Below are 10,962 nucleotides of genomic sequence, written 5' to 3'. Positions count from 1 at the left end.
GAGAGGGACATCATACTTGGGAGGGTTGAGGGACAACGCAGGAGGGGAAGACCCTCTATGAGATGGATTGATTCGGTGACTGGGGTAATAGGGATGGGTGTGTCAGAGGCGGTGCGGTTGGCGCAGGATAGAGCAGGGTTTAGGGCTGTTGTGCATAGAGTCGCTATGACTCGGAAACGACTCGACGGCACATCACAACAACAACAACAACAACCCAGAAATAAAATTGGCACTTGTATGTTTTCTTTCTGAATATAGTTTTATATATGTACTGGTATGTATATATCATTATGTAATTAAAATTATAACTTAAAGAATAGGGTCTTGGAAGAAGTGTTGCCAGAGTTCTCCTTTGAAGCAAAGGTGGTATGACTGTCTTACATACTGGACATGTTATCAGCCGGGGCCAGACCTTGGAAAAAGACATTGTGCTCAGGAAAGTAGAATGTGTGTGGGGTAAAAAGGAATGTGGACTTAATGAGTTGGCTGGCCACTGCATTGGCTGTAGCAGTGCATGGGGGATTGTGTGGATGGTGTTGGGCCAGCAGAGCTTTGTTCTTCTGTATATCAGTTTGTTAGGAGTTGGAGTTGACGTGGTAGCATGCACCTAACAACAACAGTAGTGTTGTGGGGTAGTAATGTGGGGTTCTTCAAGTTTGTGAGAGTAAACAAGGCATTTTTGAAACTTGACTAAGATTCCAAGATGGACATGACTATGTATCGGGAGAAGAATGAAGCATAGAGTGGGTGGAGGATTGTTAGTCACATGAGGAGGGGGGAAGAGAAAAGATTGCATTCTGAGATTGACTTGCAGAGTTTAGCCTTCTTTCTGTCTGGCCATGCCCAGTGAGTGATAGCTGAATGCTGCTGTGTAACATTACTCTGGTCGATTCCAGCAGGTATGCTGTGCTTGCTAGGTTTGTTGGGCTTGCTCCTTCTTCGCAGCTTTATAGGCTGATCCTGAAACAGTTAGTGTTCTCATGCTGATCACTGTGTTTTCATGCCATAGGACTGTTGATCTGTGGGAAGAAAAAAATAACCCAAACCTTTGCCTTCTAATTGGAACCAATTCATAACTCACCTTTCACCAAGGCACCACGGCTGTGAATAGTAAAAACGGAGATCGCCCATCTTTCTCTTGAGGAGCAGTGCAGCCGTTGAGTTGGGTCATTTCCCTATACACTGCTCTGCTCTTTCTTCCTCTGGGACAGTTAGACATTTGTGAGGGTCACATCATTGTCAAAAAGCTGAGCAAATAGTGAAAAACAGGCAGAAGCTCCTGCTCTTAAAGAGTTTTTAAAAGACTGAAGTCCACATGAGTGAGTATGGGCTGGAATGTCTTCAGTCATCCTGCAAGTCTGAAGGACAGACTTTGGAACTGGGAACACAGCACTAGAGCGTATTGCCCCTCACCTGGATACCTGGCCCTCCCCTCTGTTGACTCTCCACTCTTAGTGAACATTGAGTGGTAACCAAACAGTGATGGAAGTTAATTGTCCCAGGATCATTACTGTATTTGGTTCTGCTAAATGGGCAGCCATTAAGAGTTCTTCTGTAAAACCAGATCTTCCAATGTAGATGATAAACCATTTTTTGTGGTTTGCTTAGATGGTGGCACTTACTTCCAATTACCTACACATCTGGGTAAGTTGGCAAACTAGGCCCTCTTGAGCTAAGAAACCAGAAAACAGTGATAACAGATAGGGACAGTGATTCTGAAACCCTGAGTCCATTCACACCCACCTGGCAGTATGTATTGTGGAAATGAATGGTGCAGAAAGTAACCTTATGGATGGATTCTGGACACCACGTTGCCTAAGTTCAGATTCAGCTCTTTCCCAACTTTACGATCCCAGCTCCCTCATCCAGGAAGTGGGTCAAATGTAATAACTTCTTTGTACTGTCAGTAATACATTTTGAGTAGTAGTTACTGTTAGTGGTTTCAGCAGTAAGTGCTTCTACTGCAAGTTATTGAGGACACTCCATATGCCACAGTCATCCATTCAGAGTTGAAACTGAACCCGATTACTCAAACAAGATTACTTTTCTGTTTGCCTGCAGAGTTCCTCAGGCAAGACTTCAAATTCTTGTAATCCCAAAAAGTTTTACTCTCCACCTTTAGCTTTCATTTCTTTACTCTGTTAATCTTTCAAAGATTCTGTTGGCTGTGCCAGAGTTTCTCAGATACAGCATTGCTGGTGTTTTGGACTGGATCATTCTTTGTGGTGGGACTGACTTTATTTGATATTCCTAGCTTCTACCCAATAAATGCTGATTAATACTATTTCCCTAATTGTGAAAATCAAAAACATCTCCAGACTTGACAAGTGTCTCCTGAGGAACAGTTGCTCCCTGGCGAGAATCACTAGCATATGTATGCCTCTTAATTTCTGATGAAATCTTTTCATTTACTTGTCTATCTTGATTTCCATCTGCTGTTTTTACTGAGATACAGTGTCGTTTGATGAAATAATACTGTATTATACTAATCAGTTTAAGGACTTAAGCGTGCCTAGTTCAGGCGATGGTCTTCCAGTTACTTGCTGTGTATCTGAGAACTGGACAGTGAATAATGATGACATATAATTTGAACTGTGGTGTTGGAGAACAGTACTGAGTATCCTGTGAACTGCCAAAAGAACAAACAATTATGTCTTGGAAAAAGTGCAACCAGAGTGCTTTTTAGACACAAAGTTGGTGAAGCTTTGTCATGTTGCTGGAAGGGAGTATTCCTTGGAGAAGGACATCATATTTGGAAAGGTAGAGGGTCAACAAAAGAGAGGAGGCCCCTTAATGAGATGGATTGACCCATAGACTTCAGCTGTGGGCTCAAGTATATCAGTGATGAAGAATATAACACAGTCTAGAACAGGGTTCTGTTGTTCATAGGATCACTGTGAGACATAGTCTGTTCAGTGGCAAACAACAAAACAAGAGCATGAAGTGGAAGTGATTTGGCCATTGTCCACTTTCTAGCATACACACTGGAGTCTTAATTGTTTAGCTTGTTCATTGTATTCTGGCATTTCACTTACTTGCCTGATCCTTTGTTTACTCATGTTCTAGTGGGAGTTTTAAGTCATTTATAATGTGGTCATGATGGTTATATGATGTTTTGTGTGTAAACATTGAATACTTTGGTTGGTGCAGTACATCTGAAGTAAATCACTTGTTTATTATGTCCTTTATTTCAGTTTGCTTGTTTTTCTCTCCTAATGAGAACAGAGGCTGTTTAGTTATCTGTAGACAGTCCTCCCATATGGAGCCCCCCTCACCCATTGAGGAGATTGCCCCTCCTTCTCCAGCAGAGCATCTGGTGGATTTGAACCATGTACCTCTGGGATTGCAGTGCAGCTTCTTGCCACTAGGCCACCAGAGCTCCCTGACCCCCTCACCTTCTTAATATATACTTGCTTCCTATTTGATTTGTCTTCCTTTTTAGCTTATAGGCTTTATACTGTGGTGCCTCGTTTAGTCAAGTTTGTCGATATGTTGACCAACTGGTATGTCAGAATGAACCGCAGAAGGTTAAAGGTAAGTAGAAAAGTGTATGAAGCTTGAGAATGAATGAGAAAAGGCAAAATGGGAAGTGTATTTAACTTCTGGAAGCTGTTTTTCTTCATTATATATTCATCACCATTCAACAGAGGCCAGGTGATACTAACAGTTAAATTCTTGGCTGCTACTTGAAAGTTTGACTTTTTGAAGTTACCTCTGCAGAATAAGACCTGGCTTTATGCTTCCATAAATGTTAGGGTATAGAAACCTTGTGGTATAGTGCCACTTTGTTATATAATGTGCTGGAGTTAGAATCACTTTGTCGTCATCCAATAGCAACATTGCCACTCGCTGAGGATCTGCCTGTGAGTTCTCCAAAACATTTCTCATATTTTAAAAACATATTAAAATTATGGAAATGCCATATTGAAAAGTCTCAAGGGGCCGTGAACCTAAACAGACTATTAATCAAAACCCTAGCCTAAGAATTTTTATGGATGCAGATTGCTGCATCTTGGCTCTGTTTGTTAATAGCTGAGTGCTCTAACCAGTGTGCTGCCAGGGTACTTCTTAAATGTCATTGTTGTTATGTGTTGTGGGTCGAGCACAACACCTCACAACCCTGTGTACAGCAGAGCTGAGCCCTGTCTGTAGAGTTCTGTGAAATAATAAGTACATTTATGAAATACTTTGCAAGAGTAGTCTGGTATATTTATGATTTTGAATGGAGAAGAGTTTGAAATTCTTTCTGCTGCTAAGAAGTCTTTGCCTGTGGGCAAGCTCTTCTTTAAGCCTCTTGAGAATGACCAATGAGCTAAGCAAGCACAGGTCCTAGTCCCAGGTGTATTCTGTGTGCCTGTGGGACCGTGGCATGGGACAGGACAAGCACACAGCACCAGAAGAAGGCTATTCATCATCCTCTAGTCCTGCCTTAGAATCTCTTCGTTTTCTTCTTGTGTCAGAGTAACCTTTTTTTTAAGATTCTTAAATTTGAAGTAGTAACTTTGTTTAAATACATTATATACACCTGTACATAAGTTATTTGTGTTTGTATACACCTAAATATTTGGGATGATATAAACAAAAATGTTTAAAGCTTTTATCTCTTTTAGGTAGTTATTTATCATTGAGTTAGAACTGACCCTTAGCTGACTCTCCAACAGGTTTTTAGAAGCACTTAATCCCATGGGAGGTTGCCTGTGGAATGTGCCTTTGGGTTGGAAGCACAGCTTCTTACCTCTAGGCCACCAGAACTACTTTCAGCAGAAAAAAATTTCAGAATCACATCCTTTCCAAATTACAAACAGATCAGACTACTCTTGGAAAAACTTGGCACAGATTTGTTATTTTAACACGTTGCTGCACACTTTTTTAAATTGACGACCGTGCTTATAAACACATTTGCCGTCATGTGCGGCAGTGTCTTAAGGAGCTGAGTTTAATAAATGCCTGGTAGCATTCTCTCTGGATAACTAAATGAAACTTTGAGAAGCACTGATAGCTGATCCTCCGTGAGGTCCAGTGTTGTAAATTGCATAGGAAGAGATTGCCCATCTTTTTCCTGTGGAGCAGCTGATGGATTTGAAGTTCCAGACAGGTGTATGATCCAAGCCACTGGTTGAATTACAGTTTACTTTTACTTTCAGTTATCTTTATTTGAATTTGTCCTGTTGTTGTTACGTGTCCTCGAGTCAACCCATAGCAACCCTGTGAGCGAAAGACCTTAGCACTGTTCATAGGGTTTCCAGAGGCAAGGTATTTTGGAAGTGGGTGCCACTCCTGCTTCCAAGCTTGTTTTTATTGGGAAGCTGCACCAAACACTGTCCACTAGGGGTAACCATTATCACATTTGGCACATCAGTGTCACAGTGTTGAGCATCACAGCAACCACAAGTTACTTCTGTACAGCAATGCACAGACCAGTGCTATACCACTTAGAAGATTATTTGACAAGACAGAAAAAAAAAAGATTTAAACCAGGCTTGAGGGCTGCAGATTAAAATCACCCACCTTGGGCTTGGTAGCATAACTTTCTGTCCTTGAGCCCAATGTAGCTCGCTCTACGTTGTTGTTGTTATTGTTGTTAGGTAACGTCGAGTCATAGACGACTCCTAGCGACCCTATGAATCAAAGACCTGAGCAGTGTTCATAGAGTTTATGGAGGCATGCCCTTTAGGAAGTGGATGCCACTTCTGCTTCCAAGCTTGTTTTAATCAGGAAGCTCACCGAACACTATCCACCATGGGTAACCATTATCACATTTGGTATATCACTCCTACAATGAGTAAATATAATTATAAAAAATACACAGCATCTGCCTTTTTTGGCCTTGTTTTATAAGAATCTTTCTAAAGATAATTTAAAATTTTCTGTTAGCAGCTAACCCTTTTTCTTTGTCATAGTATTGGGTTGTGATAAACACACTTCCGTAATCATAATTTTAAGAGTGTATAGCACCTCAGGTTAAGCATGTGCTATGTTATTGCATTCTATGTACCTTTAAAACTAGAGGTTCCAGACATCGAAATAAAAGTGCAAGGAAAGTAAATAGTAGTGTCCCAGCAGTCTCCTAAGACCACAGGGCTCTCACACACAGCATGCAGATCATGGGCAGACAGTGCCCCTAATCCTTCTGGATTCTCTTATTCTCTGTACCAGAATCTCAGTGCCCTTCTGATTCAGAGAGCGAACATCACCAAAGGGTGGGGTGGAAACCCTCAGACTTTGTCAGTGAGCATGTTGACCTTTGATTACGATGGTAACACACGATCTGTAAACTTTGCTGTTCTTTCTGAATTCTGTGTTCTCTCTGTAGGCTTCCTCTTTCTAATAAACTTCTTACTTGCATTTTAATGTTTATGAGTAGGCATTTTTCTTATCCTTCTATTCTCTAGGGTGAAAATGGAATGGAGGATTGCATTATGGCCTTGGAAACCTTGTTTAGCGTCCTGCTTTCTTTGTGCAGACTTATGGTAAGATGGGTGAACCCTTTATGAGACTCTTTGAGCAGCTGCACACATGACTGCAGCTTTCTTCATTGCAGTCTCCATAGCATCATGTCTTCTCTTTTCTTTACCCTCATAAAAAAAAGGAAATTGTAAAGAAACTTTCAGAAATCTTTTTAGCTTATTTATAACATGTAAGAACTAAGCAATAATGGCCTTAACAAATAGATTCTCATAATTACTGGTAATTCATTGCTGGGAAATTGTTGCATTTCAACAGAGGATTTCATTTTTAATTATATAATCTCACCTTAATGTGAATGGCTGTAATTGTCTGTAAATAATGGGAAGATACTTAAGCTGTCTGAACATGGAAACATATCACAAGCAGTATTTTAAATTGATATTCACAGAGAAATAAGTAATTCTTTGAGAGATGGTCTTACAACCTGAAGTAGTGAAATAATAAAAATAGTATCTGCTATTGTGATCAAGAAATCATTGTGTTAGCTTCATTTACACGAAATGAAAATCTTCTGTGTGCAGAGTTTGTCTAAGGCCTTCCTTTTCCTGTGCCACTGTTGATCATTATCCTAGATGCTGTCAGTGTTTTTATGATTATAGAGGAAGTTTTGTGATAGATGGGCCTCTGTATATTTTCATAGCTGCTGTTGTTGTGTCATCAAGTGGAAACCGACACATAGCTTATGCTCCCTCCAATGGGTTTTCAGAGACAGCAAATCCCATGCGATGAGATTGTCCATATTTCTCCCATAGAGCAGCTGGTGGATTCGAACCACTTGCCTTTGGTTTGGCTGCACAACTCTTTACTACTTGGCCACCAGAACTGTCCATTTACATGACTAGTAAGTGTTAAATAAATTACAAACCAGGTCTTTGGCTCCTTTTTAAAATTATGAATACCCTCTAGTAGCCTAGAAGTGCTTTAGGGCCTGGTAACATACTTTTCAAGGGTCCACCTAACCAAATCCAAATAAGGATGTTTCTTTGTCTTAAGTTAAATCTAAGTTTAGTTCCATCTTGTCCATTTAAGTCCATATTACCATATCATTTCTTAATGTTTACATGAAAGTTTTAATTCTAAATTAGGCTTGTTGATGATCCTGCTCATGAATGAAATGGTGTTTCCTTTTCTCCTCCTAGGCCCCCTATACTCCATTTCTCACAGAATTAATGTACCAGAATCTAAAGATGCTGATCGATCCTGTTTCTGTCCATGACAAGGACACACTCAGTATTCATTACCTCATGCTGCCTCATGTTCGGTGAGACTCAAGCATTTATATAAGCCAGACTCGTGTCTTCATGGAAAGAGAAGTTTCCAAAAACATGTGCTTGTGGGGACCCATTCTCCCATCTTCCTGGCCAGGGAAGATGGGAAGATCTTCTGTGGCCTGGCCATTTGTGGCTGCTGGGCACTGAGCAGTGGGCTAGTAGTGTTCTCATTGTCCCACCAGGTTTTCAGCCTCATTACCTTCCTCATTTAACCTGCCTGCTATTTGCAATTGTCTTCTTTGACATACAATCTCTCTAATTTCTTTACTTCTGCCAATTCAGAGAGGAATTGATAGACAAGAAAACTGAAAGTGCAGTATCCAGAATGCAGTCTGTGATTGAGCTTGGACGAGTTATCCGAGACCGCAAAACTATTCCAATAAAGGTTTGAATTTAGTATTAACTATAAAACACATAAGAACTTTCAACAAGGCATAAATTTTTCTGTTTCTGTAAGAAAAGTATAATTTACTAACTGATTAGAGCTGGAGATACAAATAAAATACTATATAGTCCATTATTCTGTGCTTAGAGAATAGGTTTCCTAGTTGACTTTGCCCTTTGACTTTTTCTCCTAGTATCCTTTGAAAGAAATTGTTGTTATCCATCAAGACCCAGAAGCTCTTAAGGAAATCAAGTCTTTGGAAAAGTATATCATTGAGGTAAGATAGATAACTTCTCTATTTAAAAATATTTAGATTCATATTGTTTATACTTTGAATTATATAATTTTCCCCCTCTTATATATCTGGTATGCATTCAAGAAATTTAACAATGTTCATAAAATCTATGTCAGGGGATGTTGAATGGACTCCAGTAGGATGAAAGTCTACCTGATTCAGTACCGCTGTCATGGTCATTGCTAAATTAGCTAACAGATTGAGCTATTGTGCCAGTCCATCTCATTGAGGGTTACTATGCTTTCCATCTCCTTTTCAAAGCGTGTTTATCCCCTCCACAGATTTCGCCTCCCAATACCATGCACAAAGGATGGGAGATAAAGTTTCACCATCTTTGCTTTATAAAGACAGATTGGTTCTTTTGCAGTCTCATCAAATATTTGGTACTCTGCCAACATCACAATTCAAGAGCATCGATTCTTCTTTAATTCTCCATATTAATTTTCTAGCATACATGCACAGATGAAGCAATTGAAAAGAAGCACTTGTGTGCTTGGGTCAGACACACCTTAGTTTTTAAACCAACATGCTTGCCCTATAATATCTAAAAGAGGTCTTTGACAGCAAATTTTTCTTAAAAAATTCTTTGACTTTTTAACTACTGATTCCATGGGTATTTATTGTGAAGTTAAGTAAAATGAAATTGCTGACAGCACCAGCATTTTCATTTATTGTAATGTTACTTACTGATCTAATTGTGAGGTTTTTTTGTTTTCCTGATGTCAGTGTTAAAAAGCTCACGTCTTTGATTTTCAGTGAGTGCTTCACCTCTTCTTCATTTTCAGCAAATAAGGTTTTGTGAGCTACATTCTGCCGTTGTTTCTGATTCTTCTTCCAATTTGCTGCAGCGTTCATTCATTCATTCATTTATTTATTTATTTAAATTTTATTATTTTTTGTGTATACCATCACATCAGATCTGACTGGTACAGGAGGAGATTGCCCCTCCTTCTCTCTGAGATTGCAGTGCAGCTTCTTGTCACTAGGCCAGTAGAGCTCCCTTGCAGCATTCTTTTAATAGTTTGTTGCTGTTGTTGCTATGTACTGTCAAGTCAGAAATAGTCCATAGCTGACTCTATAGCAAGTTTTCAGAGACAGTAAATGGCTTGGGAAGAAATAGTGCTCATCCTTCCCCTGGTGAAGCAGCTGTTGAATTCTCGCTGCCCACCTTTGTGTTGATAGTGGAATTTTTTACCACTAAGCAGCCAGAGATCCCTCATATGATCTAGCTTCTTCAATTATTTTGCTCAGCGTAAAGACTAAATAGGTACGGAGAAAGGATGATCCCTCTTGTCCTGATTTTAAACCATGCATTTTTATTTTATGAATTTAGTACATTTTAATTAAGTTTTTAAACAATGCATTTTTTTTGGTCTCATTTTCTACTCCGAACTACTGCTTCTTGGTTCATGGGTAGATTCTACATGAGCACAAACGATGTGTTCTTACATTCTCATTCTCATCAATGTTATCCATAATTTATTATGATGGACACAGTGAAATGCCTTCAAAAAATCAATAAAATATAACTAAACATCTTTCTGGGTTGGCTGTGCAATTTCTTACTACCTACCACTTCTTACCATCTGAGCCCCTTTCTATCTGGTATTCTCTGTTTTCAGCCAAGATCCATCTGATGTCAGGAGTGACATTTTCTGGTGCAGCCAATATGCAAGGCAATATGGCACTTTCTCAAAAAGTTGAAAATAGAAATACCATTTGACCCAGAAATTCCACTACTTGGAATATACCCCAAAGAAACCACAACTGTCACCCAAGCAGATATATGCACCCATGTTTACATGGCTTTGTTCACAATAGCAAAGAATTGGAAACACCCTAAGTGCCCATCAACAAACAAATAGATAGAGAAGCTGTGGTATATTCACAAAATGGAATACTACACTGCATTGAAAAATAAGGAACTCATGAAATATTGCTCAAAATGGATGACTCTAGAGGACATTATGCTGAGTGAAATATCTCAGTACAAAAGGACAAATACCGCATAATGCCACTGTTGTAAAATGGGACTCATATTGGGGTTGGGTGGAGACTGAGAAAGATGGTATAAATTATGTATATTGCATTGAAACAGATGAAAGAGAGAGAACTGTTTAAAAGGGAGATATGATTAGGTATTATTGTCATGACAGGAGTCCAGAAGGAAGAACTGCATGGTTGAGTGGACTTTGGGGGAGGGATTGTATAACAGTTAAATAATTTTCTTTTTCTTTTCAAAGAGAAGAACGAACTGTAAGGGTGGGGTAGGCAGGGAGAAAGTGCAACAGTGAATGAATAAAAATCCAAAATCTCTTTTAATTTTTATTAAAATTAATAAAAGTGTGACATATTCTGACCTCTTCTGAATCAGAATTGAATACCTGGCAGTTCTTTGTATATTGCTCCAGGCATTCTCCCCCTCTCCCCGCCAAATCTTTAGCGAGGAAAATGTTACTCTTTAATAATTTAAGAGGCTAGAAGTGCAAATTCAGGACCTTCATCTTGGTCAGCCAGTTCAGGAAGTGAGCCTTTGTCTTCTT

General features: G+C 39.4%; 1 protein-coding gene across 1 annotated transcript in view; it reads left to right on the top strand.

Annotated features, from left to right (window-relative positions):
* Window positions 1-10,962, top strand: part of IARS (isoleucyl-tRNA synthetase) — a 131,902-nt gene that overhangs the window by 66,866 nt on the left and 54,074 nt on the right. The window contains exons 20-24 of the mRNA XM_006900735.1: window positions 3,443-3,534; window positions 6,393-6,470; window positions 7,608-7,729; window positions 8,022-8,124; window positions 8,318-8,401. Coding sequence (XP_006900797.1) covers window positions 3,443-3,534; window positions 6,393-6,470; window positions 7,608-7,729; window positions 8,022-8,124; window positions 8,318-8,401 — 479 coding nt within the window. The remainder of the gene's footprint in view (window positions 1-3,442; window positions 3,535-6,392; window positions 6,471-7,607; window positions 7,730-8,021; window positions 8,125-8,317; window positions 8,402-10,962) is intronic.

Source organism: Elephantulus edwardii, unplaced genomic scaffold (assembly GCF_000299155.1).
Source record: "Elephantulus edwardii isolate Elephantulus edwardi_28Jun2011 unplaced genomic scaffold, EleEdw1.0 scaffold00292, whole genome shotgun sequence".
In the NCBI taxonomy this organism is placed as follows: domain Eukaryota; kingdom Metazoa; phylum Chordata; class Mammalia; order Macroscelidea; family Macroscelididae; genus Elephantulus; species Elephantulus edwardii.
Note: the sequence above shows the minus strand (reverse complement) of the source record. Positions and strands in the feature narration are given on the sequence as shown.